The sequence below is a fragment of the Aedes aegypti genome, chromosome 2 (genome assembly GCF_002204515.2).
Source record: "Aedes aegypti strain LVP_AGWG chromosome 2, AaegL5.0 Primary Assembly, whole genome shotgun sequence".
NCBI lineage: Eukaryota > Metazoa > Arthropoda > Insecta > Diptera > Culicidae > Aedes > Aedes aegypti.
This window is the reverse complement of record NC_035108.1, coordinates 71,773,727-71,801,198: the sequence shown is the minus strand read 5'-3', so window position 1 is coordinate 71,801,198 and position 27,472 is coordinate 71,773,727. Positions and strand designations below refer to the sequence as shown.

The 27,472-nt window shown below is 37.0% G+C and overlaps 1 protein-coding gene across 2 annotated transcripts in view; it reads left to right on the top strand.

Moving 5' to 3' along the window:
- Nucleotides 1-27,472, top strand: part of LOC110675641 — a 353,161-nt gene that overhangs the window by 284,621 nt on the left and 41,068 nt on the right. For both annotated transcript variants that reach the window (XM_021841195.1, XM_021841194.1), the window contains exon 7: nucleotides 8,621-8,819. In XM_021841195.1, the coding sequence (XP_021696887.1) occupies nucleotides 8,621-8,787 (167 nt within the window). In that variant the 3' untranslated portion in view covers nucleotides 8,788-8,819. The remainder of the gene's footprint in view (nucleotides 1-8,620; nucleotides 8,820-27,472) is intronic.

The window sequence follows — 27,472 nt, the reverse complement described above, 5'->3', positions numbered from 1 at the left end:
ATGATTGGAAATACAAACATGACTGACCATGCTTTCCGGAACCAGTTTTACGGAAATGGTCATATTTCTGAAGATTTCCAACCAATCTTAATGCGTCCGGTGGCATTCAACTTCCTATTAGTTCTAGTTTCTAGGAAAATTGCAAACATCTATCTAACTTTACACCGCACAAAAATACAAGCGACAGAAAAAATGACATTTGGACATGCCCCCAGAAAATCCGGAACATCTCCGGTGTCCAGTGGCCAATATGCATGGCCAAGGAAGTTCCTAAAACTGGACCAAATTTGCCGTCGACTGCTTCCAGATGCATCCAATTTCATTCATTTTTCATAAAGTTATAAGCATTTGAATTTGGGCAAAATTTTGCCTATCTCAATCATTTTGCCTATCCCCTGTACACACGTTTTGGTATCTTCCTTCACAGGACAGAAGTCCTTAGCGTGAGAGGAACCTTCTCAAATCATACATTTAGCGTCCCTAGCTTTTACCGAATAATGCCAGATTGGGTTCCTTTTTATAATGATTTCTTGGACTGGAGAAAATCCAAGTAAACCATTCACAGGTATGTTTCGTTTTTAGCAACACGATCGGCTATTTCAATTAACAAAAAACGGAATAATTTTCTTAGACAAAATATTTACAAATCTGATTGGAAAATGACGTCTTAACAGTTAAATACTCGTTTATAAACTCATTATAAACAGAACATCCCTGAGTTAGAGCTATTTAATAGTTTCAAAAAATTAGCTGCATGAAAAAGCCGTTGGCAGTTTATATGAGACTCTTAATAAATCACTTGATCTCCAAGTGGAGAATAGATGCGTGTCTACTCGAAGATTAGTATCCCAACAAGTTTGGAATGGAAACGTACCTTAAGCTTCAATCAATTCAGCCCTATTCCCTCTTCCTCGATGAAAATCTATTGTATGCAGAGTTTTCAATAAATTTCTAAGTTTCTGATCCTCGTCTCCTTCTCATTGAAGCATGACTTTTGCTATAAGGTACAGTGGGGTAAGTGGATCAGTTGTCCATATTAAGCATAAATACTTGAATATGTTGAATGTTTTTGCAGCATTGCTACGTTTAAGGTTATATTCTTACGTCCACACTAATACTATTGCAAAGCTGGTAATACACGTACACTAACACAAGCAAACTTGTTAGCTGCAAAAATCAATTAATTTCAAAATTGTTTTCTATTAATCAAATATCCATTGTATCACTGTCTAAAATCGAATACTATTATTTTTTTCAACACATGGTGAGCATTTCAGTTCTAATTGAGTGAATCACAATAAAAACATATGTAATTTTTATAAACATGGTACACTTCCCCCCTACTTTTTATTGGGATGGGGTAAGTGGATCAAGCATTATAATCGCATATTAGCAGACTGCTAATGCGAATTTCAATTAGTTTGAATATCCTCAAATGTTGTTTTCCTTTAACTTTTTCCATTCCTAGCTTAAATTTATCAAAGTTCCATAGAAAATTTGAATTAATCCACCTAAAAGTATTGAACAAGTATAAAAATATATAAAAGAATGAATATTACAAAATTTAAACAAAACTTTTCGTGGTTTATCCATGGTGAACTGCGAAAGAGCAAAATAAACCAATTTTCCAATTGAATGCATATATCGTACCTTATTTGACCTTATGAATTGTCCTAGGCAGATGGTACAATTATATTCATGAATAGAATTAAAAGATTTCAGTTTGTTAAACAAAAGTAAATGGAACTGATATTTTTAAACTACGAGTGTTTTTCAAAAACATCATTAGGAATATTCCTACAATACGTCTGTATAACTAATGAGAATAAAATAGATGAATTTTCTCCAAATTATTCTAGTTACAATATTTTTTTAGTGTAAATTAATGTATAAATATTTTTCATAATATTTTGATAAAATAAAGTTAATTTTTTATTCCAAAAAATATCAAAATTAAACATAAATAGCACTAATAACAAGAACGAGAGTAATATCATGCTTACTTTACATAATTAAACTTCATTTGTTTTGGAAATAGATTTTTTTTACTAGTGATCCACTTACCCCACCATGACAGCGCAAGTGAATCATTTGACGCAAATTTTCAAGTCCCTCATATTCAATACATAACAATCAGAAAAATCAAAATAATTGACGACTTGAAGTATATTAGTCCCTCATTTGCCATCCACATAAAAAAGTTTGAATTACATTATTCACGTTAGCTGTACATAACAATGAAGTTGGCTATTTATTTTTCTTTATCCACTTACCCCACGGTACCTTAATCCAAAGAGAGTCGAAAGAGATAAAACAAATTAATGTTCTCTGTCTAGGCTTCGTGGCCTTGCGGTTAGCGGCATCAGTCGTCTAGGTGTATTGTGCCACGGGGTGTGAGTTCGATTCCCGCTTCAGTCGATGAAAACTTTTCGTCAAACGAAAAATTCATCGCTGGGCTACTGGGTGTTTCGTGTTGTCCGTTGCTTAATGTTAGTGATCGTTAAGTCTGTGCAACCTATGTGCTGAAATTGTCTTTAAAAATAATGGGATCGATAGTCTTTTCAAATTCGAAATAAACTCAATCTTTTTTGTGTGCCATTGCTCAAACATCTATGGCACTTGAGGATCTTGAGCAAAAGCGAAGAGCTGAGTTATCGCTAAGACGTGATCAGAACAAATCTCGACTGTTGAAAGATGTATGAATCTTGTCTAGCAGCCCTTGTTAACCTTGAAAACTCTTATTGGATAGCGATCGAGATGGACGCAATTGCACCTACGATGCATGTGCTTAAAACTAACATAAGTTCGAAAATTAATCCCTGAGGCACTTGAAAAGTATTTGGCTTGCTTCAATATATTTCTACAGTTTATATTATAAGCATTCAAAATAAAATTGTTTTCAAATATTTTTGTTTTGATAAAAACGGAATAATTTGTTGAAGAAATCGGAACGTGACAAAAAAAGAACGGGTATAGTTGATCAGTGGGGATGAGTTGATCATTCCCGTACCAACATGTATAGTCTGCCAAGAGAGTCATATTTCAATTTCAATTATCAAAATTTATGTGATGTTGCACTGTGTTATAACTGCTATTGGTTTCCCTAAATTTGGATAAATAATTGTACAATGGAAAAAGCATATTTAGAAAATGTTTGATGAACTGTTGAAGGGTTCTCTTCCAAACAATCGGCATTACCAAGGCCATGTGAATACGCCATTCAAATAAACATTCTCATAAATTACAGTTTTGTTTGCTGAAGGATTCATTGAGGATAAAAATTCATTTCCTGGAGAAAAAAACATGGTTTTAGTGAACAGGTTGCCAATTTCGAAGAAATCTGCCTACATTTAGGCAATCAATGTGGTTTATTCTATAACTCACAATATTGAAATCTTAAATCGACTTATTTATCAACAAATTGTAAGACTGTTGAAACTTGATTCAGAATTTTGGATCCTATATTGAAGGAAACAGATCTGGATTTAACCTTTGCGGTACTAACATAGTTTTTGGCATACAATTTTTATGTTTGATCAGCTATAATTTTCAACCGATTGTAATTCTTTTAGCTTCACTCGATCGGGAATCTCGTCTAGTTTTGATGGCCAGAGTATGGATTGCCTTGGTTAAACAGTACCGGAGTTATTCTGGATTCCGTTGGTGTAATAGATTATTTTGGATTGGCATTTTATAATTTTGATTACCAGTTCCTTTATGTACACCGCTTTGAATCTGTTCATTGTTCGAAAAAACGTGTAAAAACATTGAATACATATGTTAGAACATCGTAGGTTACTCTGGCATCTCCTGGTTACCTCATGGATTTGGTGCCCCCGAAGAAGTGGCCACTGGACCAAGCCCTAGCATGTGACGCATCAAATTTCATGAATTTTCAGCGCCAATGCATTGGTGATCATAGCAACTACGTTTGTTCATACATGGAACCCATGGCCATGTCACGGATTTTGTGCCTCTTGGAAAGTGGCCACTTGTCGACATGGAACAAACCCTAGCATATCACCCATCAAATATCATGAATTTTCAGAATAACTCCGGTACTGTTGGACCGAGGCAAACCATATTCTGGCCATCGAAACTATAACAGATTCCCGATCGAATGAAGCTAAAAGAATTGGGATCGGTTTAAATTTGATCAAATTAGAGCTGACCAAAGATAAAAATTGTATGTCAAAAACTATGTTAGTACCGCAAAGTTAACCTTTGGTTGGTGATGCGAATAAGGAGGAAAAATACGTCTTTTACTTAAAACTAGTTTTGCATTGAAGATTATGAAACTTCGTCGACATTCAAAATGTCGAAATATTCAAAGGTTATTTTTATGTAATGAAAATAGAAGAAAGCTATGTATAATAAAATTATGTAAAACGAGCAGACTTTATGTTGACACTTAAAGTGACAATCCATTCATAGTTTGTTCGAAAATTTCAAATCGTTCCCACGATTAAAATGTCTTATCACAAGCATGAAACAAGCTCACCTGTTGGTAATCCATCCTCGACTGAAGAAATCGAATATTTCTTCACACTTGTACAACACAAACCAGATACGACAAAATTGCATTAGCAAGAATGCACGAAATCGAATGAAAATGCCAATCGCATCGACGACACGAAACCAAAACACGATTGCTTGGGCTTCCACGTTGCACTGCCTGTTTGCAATGATACTAATAAAGAATTACAAACAAAAATTGCTTTAGGTAGTTTTAGAAAACTCCCAAAAGCAGAAAAAGTATGTACGCACAGTACGAAGGTACGATACGCACTGTCTAACCCCCTTGATACCTTGATACCTTGATGGCTACAGCGTAGCGTCACGCCATTGCTGGGCGTATTGTAGAGCTCCGTCTTCGTCGGTCTTGGGCGAAACTTCTCCAGTTGCCCCGAACGATTAGGGTCGCCAGGTCCTCTTCCACTGCGTACAGCCAGCGTATTCGTGGTGTTCCCGAAGCCGCCGACCTCTACCTGGTTCCCTGCTGAATATTATTTTTGCAATTCTTTCTTCTGAAATTCGCACTGAGTGACCAGCCCACTGAAGTCTGCCGTATTTTACACGATTGATAATATTCGCATCTTTGTACACTTGACACAACTCGTGATTCATGCGTATGCGCCACACACCATTTTCGAGTTTCCCACCGAGTATTGTCCGCAGCACTTAACGCTCGAAAAAGCCGAGAGCTTTCCGGTCTGACTCTTTCAACGTCCACGCTTCGTGCCCGTAGAGAGCCACCGGAAGAATCAATGTTTTATATAGGGCGAATATTGTCTCCGTTTGCAAGCTGCGAGACCTAAGCTGGTTACGTAGTCCGTAAAAGGCCCTATTCGCAGCCGCAACACGTCTTTTCACTTCGCGGGAAACGTCGTTGTCACATGTCACAAGTGTTCCAAGGTAAACAAATTCTTCAACAACTTCAAACACTACCTCAGCACCTACACCACCATGCCTGACTTTGTCTTAACCTGCAACCATGTACCGTTTTGATTCATATTACGGACACTTAAGGCCTCAGTGAAGTACAACCCAGCAGAGAGCATACAAAATCAATCATTCTGTATACTTCTTTAGCGTTATCAAGCGTTGGAAGCCCTTAACTTTCGAATGGTGGGTAAAGAATTCGCTTCCGCAACTTGAATAATTTTTAATAAATCAAACTGTGTGGCCTTTTCATGATTCTTATTCCGGACGCTTCCTCACTTTTGCCTCATATTCCGGACACTTTGATTCGAATTCCGGACAGCTCATGATAATCATTAATGGAACAGTCAAATCATCAATTGAAATCGTCAAACCACTAAACAGACATCTAAGGTAGTTGGGCATTATAAATTTTCAAAGATATTTATGGAACATGCTTACTAAAACGAGCCTTGAAATCGAGAACTTTTAGACGGCAAAAATTGAAACATTTCGTGTGAAATGTTTCCCATACAAAGTAGAGTGTCCGGAATTTGAAGCTGTCCCTAATATGAATCAAAACGGTACTTCGTTTTGGTAGAATTAATGTCAGGCCTATCCTCGCTGTCTTCCTCTTCAGAGGCACGAAGGCCTCTTCTACTGACCTGCGATCGATTCCAATTAGGTCTATATCGTCCGCAAAGCCAAGGAGCAAAAAGTATAGTCCCAAAAAGTATAGGCACGACTCTCAATAAATAGAATTATAGTATTTTTTCAAATATCTACATATATTTGTATTTTTCCTTGGGGCATTTCAAATGCTGCCTGGGAAAAAAATATTGACCGGCAGCTTCATTTTAATCGCAGAATAAATATTCAAATCATTATAACTTTTTTGTTTTTCAATATTTTTGCACCATTTTTTCACAAGTTCTCAAATAACTCTTCTAGTTTTAAAATCCGTGTCGATATTAATCATTGGTGATCTGGTTTTGAAGATATTCCGATGTTCCTTGGGGGACCGACATTCTCCATACAAACTGTGTTTGGCGGCCATTTTGTTTTTGGTTTATATATCCAAAAAATAAAATGTGGACTATATAATGTCAGGTAATAAAGAGCTACTCTGAAAAAATCATACAAATTGTTCAAGTATTCTTGGAGATATCAGAAACTTACGATATGATGTTTTTAGAAGTTTTTAAGATCTTCATTTGGCCAGCGTGGTCACAGAAACCTACAGAAACCTAAATGCTCATTATTCAAAGACGGCTGCACCAAATTGCTTTATTTTTTCACAGCTTACTCTCATTAATGCATTATTCCGAAGAGTGAATAATCGAATACGATAAAAGTTCTGTAGCCTGAGAAATTAACGGGGGGTTATGGTTACGTGTCGGTCCCCCAAAGAATTTTGGAATATCTACGAACCAAATGACCAATGCTAAATATCGACACAGATTTTAAAACTAGAAGATTTTTTTGAGAATTTGTTTGAAAATGGTGCAAAAATATTGAAAAACAAAAAAGTTAAAACGATTTGAATATTTATTTTGCGGTAAAAAATGAAGCTGACGGTAGAGGGGTTAAATAATGTTCTACGTTGAAATTTATATATTAAGAAATAAATTCTTATCTAGCCTACCTTTGCGTTTTGCTGGAACTTAACTAGCAATGAATGTTTCTATTGAAATTATTAATGTGGTGAGTTCAAGTACATTGTATATACGATGTTCCACAAAAATTTTTGTTTGAAATTTTATTTAGCCTAGCAAGAAAGCATTTACCAACTACCGAAAAACTAATCATTACGACAAAATGGTTAAATTCTAAAAAATCATTTGTTTTTCTTTCCACATTAGATAACTTTACGAAATCATAGCTTTTCAGATATTTTCATTTAAGGTTGACTTATGTCAAATATCCATAATTTTGGATAGCCAACAACAATTTTAGATATTTACACGTTGTAAAGTTAATATAAGGACATGGCTTTGATGCTTTTATGAATTAACCACAGCTGAAATCAGATTTTTAGTTTCTATTCAGGTTTTATTTACACTTGTTTATAATTTCCATTAAAATTAGTGGTATCCTGCTCATTAATCATATCGGCTATGATAAACATAAATATTTTTGAGATTTTTATTGAACGTACCTTGTTTTAGCTCAAATGTCGTACAACAAAGTCGAAGTAAACTTCAAAACGATTGCAGAGTTTTTTATTAACGGGCTCTGAATATGCTGGGCAGCTTAGTTCTGCAGTTGCGAGTGTCGCAGAAAAATCGTCCTCGAGGAAGGCATAAGTGTTCATATCATCATTTTTAGAATCTGAAGAATGTCAACTTGGACTGGTTGATGATGGATGGTGACAGCAGAATTAGTGGAATCAACGGTCCATTTCTTAGAAGACTCATGATTCCATAGCCAATGATGAAATTTCTGGCAGTCGTTAAAACCGCAAACATTGCCTTCGCATGACCAGTGAGTGTAGCAAATGAGAAATCGACGACACAACTTGATGTTCTCGACAAAGTTTCATCGACCGTTGATTTGGAAAAACAATTACCTACGCCATGTGTCAACTCCTATCTAGGAAAGGTTACATTTTTACCATGAGATCTCATGTGGTCTGCTCTGCTGAAATCAACGAACGCACAATTCCAAAATGATGGCATCGCATTAGCTCCAGGGCCACCCAACAAAGTGTTGCTGACGAGGGCATGCAAATGATGTATCGCGTGGTGCCGCATTGATTTTGCTCTTCTCGATTGGATTAACATGTCAGGTCAAACCGCTCATTAGATCGGTGATTGATTGAAATTACAAAAGACGACATGGCGAGCGGTAGCCCAGTAAAACACACAGTTCCGTACTGCTGAATGTTAAATGAGGCGGAAGTGCATGATTGGCCGTTTAAATTGTTTAATCTAACACGGGCGCACATCCATAGTTTCGCAGAACACGTTCTGCTATTGTCGGAATTGCTAACTATGGTAAACTATGTTAAGAGGCGGTCAAAGTCATGACACACATAGTTGCACTCCAATCTGTGTGCAGCCAATCAAATTTGCTGCCTTTAATCGGATGGATCATAAACTAACAAACGATTAGCATATGTAGTTGAGTTTGTCCGACGAACCGTACGTAGATCAACTTATCTTCATCAAAGGATGTCTATTTGTCTCCTCTCCTCTAGGTGTGCCATATAAGGTCGGAGCGGTGCTGAAACAGGAAACCGGAAACTGTTTGCACTGCGTATGTGTGCAGGGACCGGAGAGCGATCCGGTACCGAGGGTGACCTGCACGCCACTGAACTGCCCACCGTTGATCCTGCCGGACGTGCTGGACGGGGCTGGATTTTAATAGGAACGCAGCAGCAGCAGTCGTCAAGTGAGGTAAGTTCCTTTTTTCAAATTTTGTTTGATCAATATTAGTTTTTTATATATAAAAAAAACATATAAATGTTACGCTCCTAAATTTATTCATTTGAGTCTCCATCATTTGAGGTTTCCTTCATTCAGCAATTTCAGATCGCATTGCTGTAAACATGAACATGAAAGTTTTTAAAGTGATTCATATTGAGACTTTTTCGAATCACGTGGCCATCTCACGACATAAATAGTTTTTCCAAAAAGTTTTTTTTTTGCTACTTTGCGGAACATCATACCTTGTAAAGATATAAATTATAAATTCAAAGGACTTTGATTTGAATTTTAAATTTCAAAAGTGTTCGTATAAGAACTGCCGTAAAAATATGTCTAAGTTTATAAATTTTTGTTTTGATTAGTGATTATGTAATAATCATTATTAGGGTGGATAATGAATTACTTTCGTTTATCAAGTTCAGTTGGTAATGTGATATTAATGCAAAAATTGAAAAAAAAATCTACATGGATAAAACTTGGATCCTTGAAGCATGACATCATTAGACGCTTCTTCGAATCATAGGTGTCGTGTTATTTCATTACTGCTTGGCCCATAGCACATCGAAAAACAAATTGGGGAAATTTAACGAGGTATCGCTGTTTTTCGCGTGATTCCCATCGCACCAGCTATGTGCAATATTGCCTCAATTCGTGCTGAAATAATATCGATATCAAAGTGATTGGACGGCTTGTCCGCACATATGTACTGTACAGTACTGGCAAAAATATAGTCGATTTCCAAATAAAATCACAGGTTTTGGCAATCCGATTGACCTACAATTTAAACTGCAAATCAAATATAACTTGAAATTTTATCGTTATTTCAAGTTATAGGAAACATTCTTTTTGGAGAAAAACAACAATATTGAAGGGACCATCGAGGTATAGAACACAAAACCAGTGCAAATGCGATCCAAGCAATCATCGGGGTAGCCATGAAAACAAACTTTTACTGTGGTTCTAGAACTCGATTTGCTGTGTGCGTTTGAAACGCAAATATCAAATGCGGGAACACCAAATGCGGTAAGATTTTCAACAAGGAAGGCGAAGTCAAAATTTGATTTTCTTTGCTAGGTTGGCCGTGATATGCATCATGGTTGCTAAGTATCCTTTGATTACTTTGTGTTACCGCATTTGAAGCTCAGTTAGACTGGATTTGCACGTCAAACGCAAACAGCAATATCAAGATACGAGATACGAGTCGTGTAAAGGAGAGTTGACTTTATTTAGAAGTATGTATTTATTCACTTAGGTGATATGCAAAACACTGTGGAAAATCATATTTATCCTAACAACTGTTTGTTTTCAAAATCTTAGAATGTTGGTCAGTTTTCTCATAATTGATGGGTTTCCAATAAAATTAAAAAGTCTAGTATTAAATTTAATATATGCACAGATCTAATTTGAAGATATGTGCATCATTCAGTTCCAAATTCAAATTAATCGGACTGTTAGAAACCGGTCTCCAAACTTGACCATTGTGTATGAAATTCGGCTTTTGTGTATTTTATTTTTTCCAGTACTGTATCTGCAGTTAAACGAATTCGGTCGATCGGCTAAACGAGTTCGCCGAGCCGGATGAGCAATGTATCGATGTAATCTTTTATTCAGAGGCTTATCCAAAATTGGACGGTAGCTTCGTGATGATAAAAACACCATCCCACATGCTGGTTTTGGTTCCAAAAAAAAAACTATGGAGGCGTGCTTGGGAATTATCCCACTATGGGTCCGATTCACCATGATGATGATGCTTCAGTGTGAGATGCGGAGCAGAATATAATTTATAACGAATTGATTTCACCACGCGTGTCTGCTTTGGAGGAAGTTTTACATTCCATCAATTGGAGAAGCTCTATGGGATATCGGTGTATGGATTCAAATGGGATTTGATCTGTGGAATACAGCGAAATATTGAAATTCGTTGCTTTAATGATCGGTCATGGGATCAATCTTGTGCGAAATATTTTATTTTGTTGAAAAGCCTTTGCTGAAATATAGGTATCACAGGATTGGGGGACCTTCCTTAGCCGAGTGGTTAGAGCCTACGGCTACAAAACAAAGTCATGCTGAAGATATCTGGGTTTGATTTCCAGTCGGTCCTTGGAAAATCTTTTCGTAATGGAATTTTTCTTGACTTATCTGGGTATAGAGTAAAAAAAGCTCTCATTTAATAACTGTGGAAGTGTTCATAAAAGCATCAAGCTGAGAAGCAGGCTTTGTCCCGGTGAGGACGAAGTGCCAAAAAAAGAAGAAAAAGAATAAGGTTTGGAATTATGTTTTAAGCCGCAACAGTTTGACTGTATCAGTTGAGCCTATCCATTGAGACGTATGATCGTAAAATCGAAAGATGTTTTTTGGAAGATTACATCTAACGAGCTTAAAAGAACAAAAAGGTTCTGGAAGATCTTGAGTTAAGGATATTAGAGAAGTCTACTTTATTGAAGTTTTCGTACAGTATTTCAACATTTTTTTGCTACATATAACAGCAATTTAATAGACCATGTGAAATATTTCAATATTACACAATTTCGCGAAGAGGCAACTTTATGATACCGGGTACCCCCGTTGGTTTGACCACATTTAATCTGAACACTTTTTAATTTGTACCCCGCTAATTTGCACATCGTTCAGATTAAAAATGGTTCAAACGTCATTTAGCTCATGGAACGGAGTAAAGTGGAATGGAACGCTGTGGAACGGATCGCAGAATCAAAACAAAACAGTGAAAGAGGTAACCAGAAATGCGTTTCTAGGGTGACTAGATGTTCAAATTAAAAATGAACCCCGATGGTTTGCATGAGGTACCGTTCAAATTAACGGGGGTGTACGGTATTGCTGTTTGCGTTTGACGTGCAAACCTTGTCTAACTGGGCTTCAAATGCGGTAACACATATCAATTAAAGGATACTTAGCAACCATGATTTATATCACAGCCAACCTAGCAAATAAATTCAAACTTTGACATCGCCTTCCTTGTGAAAAATCTGCGTTTAAAATGCAAATATCAAATGCGGGAACACCAAACGCGGTAAGATTTTTCACAAGAAAGGCGGTGTCAAAAATAGATTTTTTTACTAGGGTGGCGGTGATTTATACAATCGTTGCTAGGTGTCCTTTGACTGATTTGGATGACGTTTAGTTAAGATTTGCATCTCAAATGCAAGCAGCAATACCATAACTTATATTACAGAATTCTTATGTTTAAAATTTGGACCATTTTACAACTGTGAAACATAGCTCAACTTGTAGATGTTGATTGGAACAAATATTGAAGTATGACCATGGAGCTGCACATAATCTAGCTGATTTTCGGTGTTAAAGGCAAAGCCAAGTGCCAATAGGTCAAAATACTCGCATCTGGTTGAAAACGTACAACTCGAGCGCGATTCGAAAGGAACTGTTGAAGATATAGAGTGTAGGGTAGATGTACCAATAGTGGAGGTACTAAGCTCGATTGAACTTCATTAATCGCTTAAATTCAAGAAGCGCAATTAATGAACATATTAATATTGTAACGGGAAGTAATGACCATTCACTTAATGAGAAAAATGATTTCATCGCAGTAACCAACGGCATGTCAGTGAAAAATAATACATCCACTATTGGTACACTGTTCTTTTAGTTGCGGTATATTTTTAATTTGTGTTCCTATAGTTGCGGTTTCCGTTGTTTTCTTTTGTGATCCTCTACTATAGGAACACTTTACCGCAACTATTGGTACAAGTAAGGAAAGTTTTGGTAGTTTTAGTGATATTTCATCAGTTTTAAAGCAATTTGAACGCTGTTTTCAACTATTTCGTGTATCAACAAGCCCATACGTCGAATGGCAGTGTCGGTTTTGTGGCTAAGGCAATAAAATCAGTGAAAACGGCACTACCGCAACTATAAAAACACCCACAACTAATAGATCACTTACCCTTGTGTATTCGGACCCTATTATTTTTTCATTAGTATGTAAATACAAAAGACTTTTTTGGCAGTTTTACCTTCAGACTTTAGAAGTAAGCTTCTAGAATAGTTGTGAATATAATATAATTCATTGATGCATTCTTGAAGTGGTTTTTGACTAGTTTGCTATAAATCAATGCACGAGTTCACTATTTGACGTTTGAGCGGTGCCGTGTTATTTACGTGACCATGGTAACTAGTGAATATGGCACCGCTCAGATGTCAAATTAGTGAACTCGTGCATCGGTCCATTGAAAAGAAAAGTAATCGCCTATCTCGATGCGTGGGAAAATACGTGCCTGAAATGCTCAAGAAAATCGGATTTCTTTGATCGCAATACGCAGTTGAAAAGAAATGTCATTTCAAATGGAGCTCTATGAAGAAAATATCTTATCCCATTCGGACAAGACATGTGCTTACTTTTCTTTAGCAAAACAGCATACTTAGCTTTAGGCTCTAAGATAATTTCATTGTAAACGAAACTTGCCTTTAAACTATTCGTTCAATGGTTGGGTGAAAAAAACGTCGAATTCCTAAACGTCGTTGGCAAAAAGGACAATATGTCGCAATGAGAGAATTAGAAGATAGCGGGAATAACTTGGAAAAAAATAATCCACTATGTGAGAAAAGTTATCAGAAAAATAAATCCAAATCGGTGTTTGAAAAATTACTGCTTCCGACGTTTTGTTTTTCGACATTTTGTTGCTAAATCTAGTTCAATCTCTCTACATGCTTGGCTGTCTGGCCAATCTCGATATCTCCATATCTCGATGTGTTCGTGATTATTTTTAGTTCCCTATTTATTCTCCGAATGTTGATATGAACAATATCAAAGGTTACCAGACCACATTTTCGTGATTCAATCCGAATTAAGAACGCAAAGTGACATCTGTTTGTTTATTATTTTCACTATTTTCCTAACAACGGAACGGTTTTCAAACTATTATTCATTCAAATCATGTTCTTAGTCTCGATCTCTCTCTATCTCGATGGTCCCTTCGATATCGAGATGTGGAGAGTCATGACTAGTCAACTGTATTTCCCACTGCATTTCTCGCATTTACAGCCTTCAATGACACTACTGATTTAGAAAAATGCATGTATCCAACATAGGCTACTTGATGAGATTCACGATTTTAAACTACTGTAATGAGAAGAGTCACGTGATTTTAACGAAATTCAAGCCTACTACTACTATTACCATTCCCAGCCCTGATTCATAGAATCTTTGAGATATTTCCTTAAAGCCTTATTCGCTGCTGACAAGTTACTTCTTGGCCTATCTTGATGCATGGGGAATTCCTGCAAGGAATCGATCAAGGAAGCGCTTTTTTTCTGATCGCAGTATGCAGTTGAAAAGAGATGTCAGTTCAAACGGGAGTCGCTGTAGAAAATGTTTGCAAGGAATCGGCGAGAAATTTGTTTAGCGATTCCTTTCTAGGAAGTACTTTTCTGGTAGGAGCCGAGGCCAAGAAAAGCATGTAAATTTGACCCGAAGCTATACTCCGTGCTCGTGGACATTACTGTGCCGGAATCAGTTGATCTGTATCTTCTTTACCGATACAAATCTATTTTTAACTAATCTATTTTTACATCTGCTTTCACTATCTTCTACTTTTTTGCTCTCACACCGAGCATGTAGGAGAGTGCTCTGCTGTTAGTCCAATCAATTTCCATAAGCCATAGTCCATTGCTCTTGCGGTGGTTTGTTTTGCCGTGTTCCTGAGCTGCCTGCAAAGTGGGTCAGTTTGTCTCAGTCACCATCTGATACTGACGGAGGATGGATGTGCTCCCCAAAGCACGGTCCTCCGTGCGGCGTCTTCTGGTTTTTTGTGGAGGGGCTGGGAATTGAACCCATGACCTTCCGCTTATGAAGCGAAAGCGTAACCTCAAGGCTACCGACCCCCCTTAATATGCGACTACTTGAACGTTATGAAATCAACTTAGAAAGCCAATATCAACTCACAATTTTGTCAATTTTACCTTATGGCCAAGGCTGGGTTGTAGGGTCACTTCCGGTGAACCAGGAGACAAACATAAATAACAGGTAAAACTAGACATGCAACCGCTCAAACTTCACGAAAAAATCTCAGCATAGCTCTAGGACCATGGTTCTTGACTGTATGAACTCTTCGGCCAGATGACCAGACAATGACCGGATTTTAAGGTCACTTCCAGTGAATCATGAACAAACATATATAATTGAAAAAACTAGGCTTGCGACCGTTCATACATCATGAAATAACCTCAATTTTGCTGTAAGAACATGCTTTTTAACGTATTGATGCTTTGGTAAGATGAACAAACAATGGTCGGTTTCTGAGGTCACTTCCGGTGATTCAGGGAACAAACATGAATAGAATAAAAGGTAAAACTAGGAACGTTACAACTCAAACTTCATGAAACAACCTCAGCGTTGCTGTACGAACTGTTTGTTCATGTTTGTTCCGGAAGTGCCTCAGAAACCGGATATTATCCATCAGGTACCTAGTTTTGCCAATTATACATGTTTGTTTCTGATTCACCGGAAGTGACCTCAAAATCCGGTCATTGTCTGATTATCTGGCCGAAGTGTCCATACAGGCAAGAAGCATGTTCTTGCAGTCACGCTGGGGTTATTTCATGAAGTCTGAGCGGTCCAATGTCTAGTTTTACCTGTTATTTATGTTTGTCTCCAGATTCACCGGAAATGACCTCAGAATCCCGACAACGTTTGAAAATATGGTCGAAGTGTCCATATAGGAAAGAAGCATGTTCTTCCAGCAACGCTGAGGTTATTTCATGAAGTTTGAGCAGTCGCATGCCTAGTTTTGAGCTTCATCCATAATTGTCTCCTGGTCACCGGAAGTGCCCCTACAACCCAGCCTTGGCCATATGGTAAAACTGACAATATTGAAAGTTGATGTCTTGCATTGGTTTTCTGAGTTGATTTCATCACGTTCAAGTAGTCGCATATGTTGCTTCGGGTAAAATTTACATGTGTTCCTTGGCCCCGGAAAGTACTTCGGGAACCAGGTTCCGGCTTTCGTCCCATGCAAGAATCTAAACCAAATAGTGTATTCTTGCCTTGGTGCGTTACATAATGTTTAAAAATGGATAGAATTTATTGTTAAACATTGGTTTCGTTGTTAAAGTTGTAATATATGTGACTAGGGAACACTTATTTCCGGTTAAAAAACATGTCCAGACCTGAACTTCCGGTTTGAAAACCCCACTCGCAGGAAGTCTAACTCATCCCATCGATCAAAGTGATAACCGCATTTCGTTAAACTTATTTGTTTCTGAGCACCAGTCGAATGAAAATGAAAGGTCTGTCCCAGGGTTTTGAGGGTTAAGCTACGGTAAAATTGTGACGTGCTGGAACATTTCTGAGAACGGCATCAGATTCAACGACTCCAAATCTACTACTACTACTAGAGACACGTAAAAATGCCATTTTTGTTACCCTGTAAAATTTGCCCAATAATACTGTATTTCGAAATTTGATTAATAAAGGACTTAGTAGTATCAACGGCGTCAACAGAACCCGATGAGAATTTTAAAGGAAAGCATCCATGTCATTTGATCGCAACCAACTCAATATAGAAATTTCCCAATATGTGGGCCAGGAACCCCTTAAAACGCTTTTCAACAACCATAATTTTACGTTTATACTTTTAACAGAACGTAACACCATGAAACAATAGACGTTAACTTTACAGCCTTTGACACCGATGTAAATAACCGTTTAATTGGGTCCATTAATTGATAAAGTGAATAGTAGACCGCATGCTATTTTTTTTTGTATGTATCCCGAATCCGATAATGCCACTAATTGTTCCGTGGCATGATTTATTTTTGAGCACCATTTAACAGCACGGAAGTAAGTTTGCATTCCAGTGCAATCCTTTTTTCGGTTCGTTGGACAAAAACCGCTATCCAAAACCACTGCCACCACCACCGATATGGAACCAGCAAGTGTCGGTCATTTAAAGTGAACCTAAATTCGATTACATATCTGAATTTTATTCGTACTTAAATTGCTCATTGGTTCCCAACAACTGTTACGTGGCAGGGTTGTATTCTGGGTTGTGAATAATTTATTCTGTTTCGCTGCAGTCACCGTACCGAGTTGACAGCACGATACACAGAGGTCCAGTTTTCTAGGAAGCTGTCAAAAAGCCATTTTTTGTTTCTAGCTGAAAAACGAAGTCGAACATTTTTCTGCAATTTCGGTTTGTTAACAACACATACACATTCCACAAAATATGAAAACCTGTAATCTTTATAATATTTTTTTTTAATCTGGACCACTGTGTGATACCATGGTGGTGGTAATTAAGAACGACGCAGGGGAGGAAAAACGGCAATGGTAATTATAGTGGCTGCCATCAAGATAGCGCACGCCACTTTGACAGCCCCGTCGGAAGGATAGCGATCTTTTCCGCCGTTTTGCATGTGTCGTGACTTGTGAGCATAAATATAAATTTCCAGATTTCCACCAACAATAAACACGATGCAATTTGATTGTTTTTTTTTTTGGATTATGGAAGAGTCAACTTGAATGAGGTATACAAGTAAACTTTAGTACACAAATTGGTCAATAGGGCTTGAAGGGCTTATATAAGATATGGAAGCTCTATAGTAGCACTGTATTAGTACTTGAGGCAAATAAAATGTCATTTGGACACTTGAGAGAACCATATTCAAAATCAATTACGACTGTTTTTGTTTGCTCTAGACACAATTTTGTTATATAGGAAAAGTTTGCCACAGTCTGAATAAAATCCAAAAAAAAAAAAAAACAAAACCGAACAATCATGAAAATAACATTTACACTCTACATGAATTCAAATAAAATGTTTACGAATTTAGATTATGGATTCCGCTTGATCATTATAAAAACTCCAGAACGCAAAGCTGGCTCGTTATACTCGCTTTTCCCCTAAGATTAGATTGAAATGTGAGACGTTTTTTTTTATTAATTTCTTTATTAGTATCATTCCAAACATTACATTCATTATTCCTTATATCTAGGTGTTCTGTGTTATTAGACAACACTATCATCCTAATTTGGTAAAACAAATCTAAGATTTTATTAACATTTTGTTAACAACATATTACAATTCATTTGCCGTAGCAGTTCAGATTTTTTACAGGTGAGTTGATTTCACCTGCTTATAAGAGAAAAAAAAAACGCTTTGAATATACTTAACCTAACGTAACCTTAACATATAACGCATTAATCGTGGCAATAGAAGATTGTAATGATTTTTGCCTGAAATTATTGATTATTTTATTTGTTCCAATGTTTCAACATTGGATATTCTATGTAACTCATTGGTACTATACCAGGGAGGAAGCCTCAGAATCATTTTCAAAATTTTATTTTGAATTCTCTGCAGAGCTTTCTTCCTGGTATTACAACAGCTAGTCCATATTGGTACAGCATACAACATGGCTGGCCTGAAAATTTGTTTGAATATCACAAGCTTGTTCTTAAGACAAAGTGTTGATTTTCTATTAAGGCTGATTCAAATATTAAATTTCTTTTATGTCCGAGACCACTTGGAAGGCACGAGGGGGGGGATAAAAATAAATAAGGAACAAAAAAATAAAAATGAAAAAAAAAAATATTTTTTTGATTTTTTATTTTTAATGATAATTGTTAAATTGTTTGTAATCGTCTTCTGGTTCATTATTTCACTTGTTTTTTACTTTGTAAATTGAAAAACCTAACTGATGTCAAAAATATGATGAATCTTTTTTTTTCTCCCCTTCAATATTTTAGGATTTTTGAAGGGGGGGGGGGGTCGACATAAAAGAAAATTAATATTTGTATCAGCCTAATTAGGGGATAGAGACATTTTACATATTTATTACATTTGGCTTGAATGCCCTCAATGTGATTTTTGAAAGTTAAATTCTTATCTAACATGAGCCCTAGTTACTTAACTTCATCTGACCAATTTATTGGAATTCCTCTCATCGTGACAACATGTCTACTTGATGGTTTCAATTAAAGAGCTTTTGGTTTATGTGGGAATATTATTAGTTGAGTTTTGGAAGCATTAGGAGAAATCTTCCATTTTTGCAAGTATGAAGAAAAAATATCCAAACTTTTTTGCAATCGACCACAGATGACACGCAGGCTTCGTCCTTTGGCGGAGAGGGCTGTGTCATCCGCAAACAAAGATATTTGACATCCCTGAGGTAACTCAGGTAAGTCAGATGTGAAAATATTGTATAATATTGGCCCCAAAATGCTGCCTTGGGGAACACCAGCTCTTACAGGAAGTCTTTCAGATCTGGAGTTCTGATAATTAACCTGAAGTGTACGATTTGACAGATAACTTTGAATTATTCTAACAATGTATGTTGGAAAATTAAAGTTTTTCAATTTTACAATCAAACCTTCATGCCAAACACTGTCGAATGCTTTTTCTATGTCTAGAAGAGCAAGACCAGTAGAGTAGCCTTCAGATTTGTTGGAACGGATCAAATTTGTTACACGTAAAAGTTGATGAGTGGTCGAATGTCCATGGCGGAATCCGAACTGTTCATTGGCAAAAATTGAATTTTTGTTGATGTGGGCCATCATTCTGTTCAAAATAACCTTTTCAAAAAGTTTACTGATGGAGGAAAGCAAACTGATTGGACGATAGCTAGAAGCTTCTGCAGGATTTTTGTCTGGTTTTAAAATTGGAACAACCTTAGCATTTTTCCATTTGTCAGGAAAATATGCTGATTGAAAACATTTGTTAAATATATCAACTAAAAATGATAAGCTACTTTCTGGAAGTTTCTTGATGAGGATGTAGAAAATTCCATCATCGCCAGGAGCTTTCATATTTTTGAATTTTTTAATAATAGTTCTCACTTCTTCCAAATCAGTCTCCCAGGCATTTTCGAAAACGTTCTCTTGATTGAGATTATTTTCGAACTCCTGAGTAACTTCATTTTCAATTGGACTAGTAAGTCCTAATTTAAAATTGTGCGCACTTTCAAACTGCATAGCAAGTTTTTGAGCTTTTTCGCAATTAGTTAGTAATAATTTGTTTTCCTCTTTCAATGCCGGTATTGGCTTCTGAGGTTTTTTCAAGATTTTAGATAATTTCCAAAAGGGCTTAGAGCCAGGGTCCGATTGAAAAATTTTATTTTCAAAATTTTTGTTTCTTAAATCTGCAAAACGTTTCTTGGTTTCTTTCTGCAAATCCTGCCATATAATTTTCATAGAAGGATCACGAGTGCGTTGAAATTGCCTTCTCCTCACGTTTTTAAGACGGATCAAGAGTTTAAGATCATCGTCTATAATCACGGATTCAAATTTTACTTCACATTTTGGAATTACAATGTTCCTGGCTTCAACAATGGAATTTGTTAAAGTTTCAAGAGCATTGTCAATATCAATTTTAGTTTCTAAAGAAATGTTAACATCAAGATTAGAGTCAACATACGTTTCATATATATTCCAGTCGGCTCGTAAATAATTGAAAGTGGAGCTGATATGATTGAGAATCGCTTCATGCGATATTTGAAATGTAACAGGGACATGATCAGAATCAAAATCAGCATGAGTAACTAATTGGCTACAAAGATGACTAGAGTCGGTTAAGACCAAGTCAATCGTAGATGGATTTCTAGAAGAGGAAAAACATGTAGGGCTATCAGGGTATTGAATAGAGAAATATCCTGAAGAGCACTCATCAAATAAAATTCTGCCGTTGGAATTACTTTGAGAATTATTCCATGACCGATGTTTGGCATTAAAGTCACCAATGACAAAAAAAATTGACTTATTGCGAGTCAATTTTCGCAAGTCAGTTTGGAGCAAATTACTTGCTGTCCAGAGCATTGAAAAGGCAAATAGGCAGCTATGAAAGTATATTTACCAAGCTGTGTTTCAACAGAAACACCTAAAGTTTCAAAAGCTTTAGTTTCAAATGATGAAAACAGTTGATGTTTTATACGCCTATGAATGATGATTGCAACTCCCCCACATGCTCCATCAAGTCGATCATTACGATAAACAAAAAAGTTAGGATCTTTTTTTAGTTTGGATCCAGGTTTTAAATAAGTTTCGGTAATAACTGCTATATGCACGTTATTAGCTGTAAGAAAATTAAACAGCTCGTCTTCTTTACCATTCAGAGAACGAGCATTCCAATTTAAAATATTTAAATTATTATTTGAATCCATTAGAAAAACGTAATCCAATAACAATTTGATTTGTAAATTTTACACCTACTTGGACTGCTTCAGTCATAGTGGTAGCTTTGAACATTGCATCAATCATTAGATTCAATTGTTCAGTTAGAAAATTAAAATCAGAGGCAGACATATCATCTGGTGATTTCCCATTGGAATTTTCGGTAGACGAAGAAGCGGGGTAGGAGTTACCTGTGGCGGTAGGGTTTTTTCCATTTGATTTGAAACAAGTAGAATGGGTACCCAAGGAACGAATAGGGGAAGAGTTCAAATTTCCTGCTACGATATCGGCAAAGGATTTACCGTGGGTAGATACATTCGAAATTGAAAGATTCGAACGGCTACCCGACGGATTAAAATTTGTTTGTGAATGAGCATGATTATGATCTTCCTGGTGGGTATGATTCCTAATCAAGCGATCGTTAACTGAAAAATGAGCATTGTTCGATACTCTACCAGGCAAATTTCGGAAACGACCGTTATCGTAACGGATATTATCCTTCATCTGCCTGGCACGAGCCTCAACGACTCTTTTGCGTGAAATGCATTCCCAAAAGTTAGCTTTGTGAGGGCCCTTGCAATTGGCGCATTTAAACTTTCTGGTATCTTCTTTCACAGGACAGTCGTCCTTAGCGTGAGAAGAACCTCCGCAAATCATGCATTTAGCATCCATGCGACAATTTTTTGTACCATGACCCCACTTTTGGCACCGACGGCACTGAGTGGGGTTCTGGTAATTTCCTCCAGGTTTCTGGAAATGTTCCCACATCACACGGATATCGAACATAAGTTTTGCTTTTTCTAAAGCTTTAATATTATTTAGTCCTTTTTTGTTAAAGTGAACTAAATAATATTCTTGAGAAAGCCATTTCCGAACAATGCCAGATTGGGTTCTCTTTTTCATAATGATTACTTGAACTGGGGAAAATCCAAGTAAATCATTTATTCCATTTTTGATCTCTTCAGGTGATTTATAGTCACTTGAGAGACCTTTCAAGACAACTTTGAACAAACGTTCAGTTTTGTCGTCATAAGTAAAAAATTTGTGCTTCTTCTCTTCAAGATATCTGAGAAGAAGTTCGCGATCTTTAAGAGTTTCCGGCAAAACGCGACAGTCTCCTTTCTTTGCGATTTGGAAGGAAACCTTGATTCCCCTAATGGAGTTCAAGATCTCCTGCCTGAATCCCCCAAATTCGGAACAACTGACCACGATAGGCGGCACTCTTTGCTTCCTCACTTGAATCAAAGAGCCTGGGCTAGAGGCTGCTTCGATTTGGTGTTCGGAAAATTTGTCTAGAGCATCGAACTGATTGCTCATTTCGATACAATTATTCATTTCACCCTTGGAAGAAACTTCGCATTCCGGGGAAGCGTCCTTTCTTCCATTCTTGCTACGTGTAGTGACAGTTTTAAAACCCACTTTTTTGGAAGGAAGTAGTGAATTCAGAGATTCACCCTTCCTTTTGTTAGTTGTTGATACCATGTTTAGTTAATAAACGAGAAAGACGTGACCTTCGAGAGGTTTTTTCCCTAGACGGTGTCCAAGAAGGATTACCACCGCTAGCTTTCGCCAACGGGTCCAACGAAAAATCGAAGGCACGGGTCCAAACAAGGATCGTAAAGGGATCAATAGTAGAAAAAATAGTACTGAAAAATACTGATTAAGTAGCACTGAAAAGTACCGTTTTTAATGTTAGCACTGAAAAGTACTGTTTGTGTAGCACTGAAAAGTACTGTTTTATTGCTTTAGGTAGTTTTTAAGAAAATTTCCAAGAGCAGAGAGAATTCGTGTACGCACAGCACGAAGGTACGATGCGCACTGAAATGTGAGACGTGCTTCATGATAACGAATGACACCGATAATGATCCTGCTTGTGGACCATTTGACTGAGTTCGAAACGATGTAAAACGAAACGTTGACGGTTTAATTTTCAGCAGCACCCATTCATAACTCAAACATTGATTACTGGAGCGTAATTGCATAAGATAGGGTTTGCAAAATGATAAATTTGAAATCATTTGATGGAAAAAACGATATCAATCGAATCTTGTATTGTATTGAAAAATTGAATGAATCAAAGCAATCGAATCAAGCCAATCAATCGAATCATTCTAATCTTTCGAATTTATCATGGATCTTTGAATGTTCTGGCCACGTCCTATCAAACAATAAGTAGTTATTGTCACAGCCATCAAAAGCTACCAAAACGCATAAATTATACACCCTGGTAAGCCCTTGGACCTCCTCATTGAAATGCATGCGTGCAAGCGATTGAATTATCAGACCCTAATTAATTATCCTGGCTCTGATTGCATTCAAAGGCATAATTAGCATTTAGAAGGATTGCATTTTCCCGAGTGGCTGACGCCCACCGATATCGATGTTGACAGACCTAATCGATGGCGGTGATTATGCAGCTGAGATTCAAGATCTTTGAAAGTTAATATGTTCAATTTAATTCAACTGGTCGATTGCATGCGAAACTTCCTATTTCATTAAAGTGGTTCACTAGTACTTCCAAGACACAGCAATTATTTTCTTGGGAAGACACTGATGTTTACAGCCACTGCACAACTCAATCCACTTCAACCAACTCTTCCGAAAAAAAGAGAAATTCTTCTATTCCATCTCAAACCGAAGATGGAAGACAATATAGGTCATCCACTATGCAGCAGTAATGCAGTGTTTCCTTCCCCAGTATTCTGTTCGATTGCGACGTGTACTCGACTTTCATTTTCAATTTTCAGTTGGCTACAAAAGTTGTTTATTTGTTCCCAGGTTCGGAACGATTCCAATCTCTATTACCAGGAAATGGAAGAGCTTGTACTCGGTTCGATTCGGTTCGCGGATGTTACTTCCGATAAAAATTAGTTCGTTCGATGGAACGACGAAGTAACGAGTTTCTGGTAGTTTATAACATGTTTTCTACTTCTAGGAATCACATCCCAAATGGGACAGTGTCTGCTACTTAGCTAACTATTCACTGAATTATTCAATGTAGAGAACCACAACCGATTGGAAATATTCTCGATTTTCCAAGGCATAGAGTATCTTCTAGCGATATACGAATGCAAAAGTCAATTGGCAACGAAAGCTCTCAGTTCATAACTGTGGGAATGCTCAAATGAACACTAAGCTCAGAATTAGGCTCTGTTGCAGTTGAATCGCAATGCCAAGAAGAAGTTATATTGAACTTTATTCATCTATAAACATTCATTCTGAAATCAATAATCGCTGAACTGGATTATATACCACTACATGTATGAATGACATAAGCCCCATCGGTATATTTTTGACAAATAGAAATATAAGTAGTAGAACGCTAATGGCGCTGTTCTCACTAAACTCAATTAGTTTTTTATCACCTTTAACTGTACATTTTCATTGTTTGTTCGATGCCACGTTGTAGTGGATGATTTAAAAATTTATTTGACACTTTGAGGACCGGTACTCAAGCTGTCAGCGCGTGGCAAACTAGATGTAAGTAACACGAACAGTAGCGACATTAGCATTCTTAGGTTAATGCTTCTACTTTTTGACATGATTGTACCACTAGATAGTGAATCAATATTACAATGGAATGCATTTGATTCAATGCTTTGCCGAATTTAATGATCAGTATGCTCGGTTCAACTATTGAAAATGACTTCAAACAAACAAAAGCACTTATGCCAGCAATGACTAGCACTGCCAGAAGCATCACCACGGCTTTGTATGTCGTTAGCCATTGATTGCGGCAGCAGAAAATTAAATTATCCTCAAAATAAATACAGCGGCAATCATTAAGGTATTTATGTCGAAAGCCGCTCGCTTCCCACCGAGTGTTGGGAAATCAATGCACAAAATTCCAGAGTCAGCTCTAGCTGAAGAACGGAAAGGTTCCATACCAACCACTGACGGAAGCGTGGGCCTGAACGGCAAACATCGGCCTCGGATCGCTCTGCCAGCCAGTCTGCAGAGGACCAAAGCAACAGGGTGCTCGAGTCAATTTGAACTCAATTTACTGCTCACTGAAGACTGAGGACTGTAGCAAAAAAAATTTTCAATATTCAATCAGCATTATGTCCTAGCTTAATGCAACTTTCCAAAATTTCTGTAAAAGGTTCATTATTATACTCCTCCTATCCCTAAACCGAGTAGCGCCTTCCGCTTTTTACTAGCGCTGCCTTCCCTGTACGTTAAACCTAATGTCAGAAGTAGTGCGCTGTATAGATCATCTGATCGTACTACTTCCGACGTTATGTTTAACGTACAGGGAAGACAGCGCTAGTAAAAAAACGGAAGGCGCTATTCGGTTAAGGTGAAACATCTCGGAATCCAAAGATGGCCGTCGCAATGTCCGACTTGTGACCCTACTCGCGTTTTTAAAGGCACTAAACTGGAGAAAAAGTACGCAAACGTTCCTGATTTTCTTATTTTAAGCTTTCTGCTAGTGCACAAAGCCAAAATAAAAAGTTCACCATTGTTTGACGCTTCCTTCGCGAGATTTGTGCCTTTGAAGTTTTAGTGTAATTTTGGAAGGTAGATTCCAAACTGTTTCACCTTAAGGGCTAGAAGGGGTATATATAAATTAGGAAAACGAGCTTTTTGAAAAGCTGTCGTATTAAAATCAAAACAAAATTTGCCCACTAGCATAATTTCAAATTTGCACTAAATATGCCTTATTTATTACATTTTCGATAATTCAATCATTGTTTCCAAATGAATTTTGCGGAAAAGTAATGGGGCAATAACAATTATGGTTGAAATAATGTTTCCTTCACAGTGGTTTATGAAAAGGATTTCAAAATTTCAATCTTCCAGAAAACATATTATTTGAAAAACAAAAATATGAGCTGGTCTGCAAAACTCAAAAAATTGTGATCTGTCTTTGAGGCTTAGCTATGCTTTTTGCTCGCAACGCTCAACATGTATGATATGTAGCATTTCCATATTTTTCCTGTTTAGCGGTCGTTATTGGGGTTTATCTAGGAAGTAGCTCAAAACAGAAAATGTTTAAATAAGCTGTTTATTTTTTTATTGCCCCTTAAAAGCCCGAGATGAACCTTGAATTGTTAAATTACCACAATTTGAAGACTAGTAGATCAATTAATTTGATCTACTCAAATCTCAAGATCCTTATAAGCTAGAAGGTTGTTGTCTTCGGCTAAGCTGTTCAGCAGATCAAGGGCTACCCGGCGGTGAAGAATCTGATTAGGAATTGTCCCGCTGGGTGGCGCTAGTGGCAAATTTTCTTCAAAGGTTGGTGTCTTTGGCAAAGCTATTCAGTAGTTCAAGGACTTTCAGGCGGTGAAGAGTCTGATTGAGGATTTTCCCGTTATGTGGCGCTAGTGACAGATTTTCTTCAATTGTATCTGAAGATCCTTAACAGCTAAAAGGTTGGTGTCTTCGGCAAAGCTCTTCAGCAGCTCAAGGGATATCTGGCAGTGAAGAGTCTGATTGGAAATTCATTCGCTTGGTGGTGCTAGTAAAAACGAATTTTCAATTTTCAAAAGCCTTATCAGCTAGAAGGTTGGTGACTTCGGCAAAATTTTCACCATATTGAAGATAGCCTGGCGGTAGGAGGTCTGAATGAGAATATATCGACTAGGTGGCATTATATTTTCGGGAACATTTTTCATAAAGTTATGATCATTTGAAATTGGGCAAAATTTTGCCTATACTCTGTATATGTTTAAGATAATTCATTCTGATCATTTTAATCAGATTTGCAAACAATAAACGGTCCGATTATGTTTACAGATATAAAGAGGTTTATAAGTTTCCATAGTACAGGTCGGACTCGATTATCCGGAGTATCGATTTTTTTTTCACTCCGGATAATCAAATCACTAAAAGAAAAATTAAAATCTGCGATGAAAGAACTTAAATATTACAGTTGACTCTCCACATCTCGATATTCTACATCTCGATATCTCTGCCTACACACTAAGCTCTTACGGTGAATTTCACCGTAATCTCAACAGCTGAACAGTACTGTGAAATAAAACACCGTAACTTCGTCGGAATGTAACGGATTCCGGTTTTCAAATTTTTTACCGAATACTGTTTAAATTTACCGTACTCCGTTAATATATTTTACCGAACTGCTCAGCTGTTGGAATCCGTAAAATAATTTAAATGTGTATGTCGATGATTTCGTCAGACCCTTGATTCTGCAAACAATTTCCCTCTCCATATCTCGATATCCTCATATCTCAATGTGATTTGCATTCCCGATTTTTTCTCCATGTGTCGATATGCTCATTATCTAAGAATACAAGACCAAATTTACGAGAATCTGAATAATATAGGAAAAGGGAATGACTTGTGATTGTTCATCATTTTTCCTATTTTCTTGACAAGAGAGCGGTTTGTAATCTAGTATTCATTAAAAGTGTGATCTTTCCCTATCTCGACGGTCCCTTCGATATCGAGATGTGGAGAGTCGACTGTATCTTTTTTCATTGTTTTATATATATGATGCAGTGGCGTAGACAGTAATTAT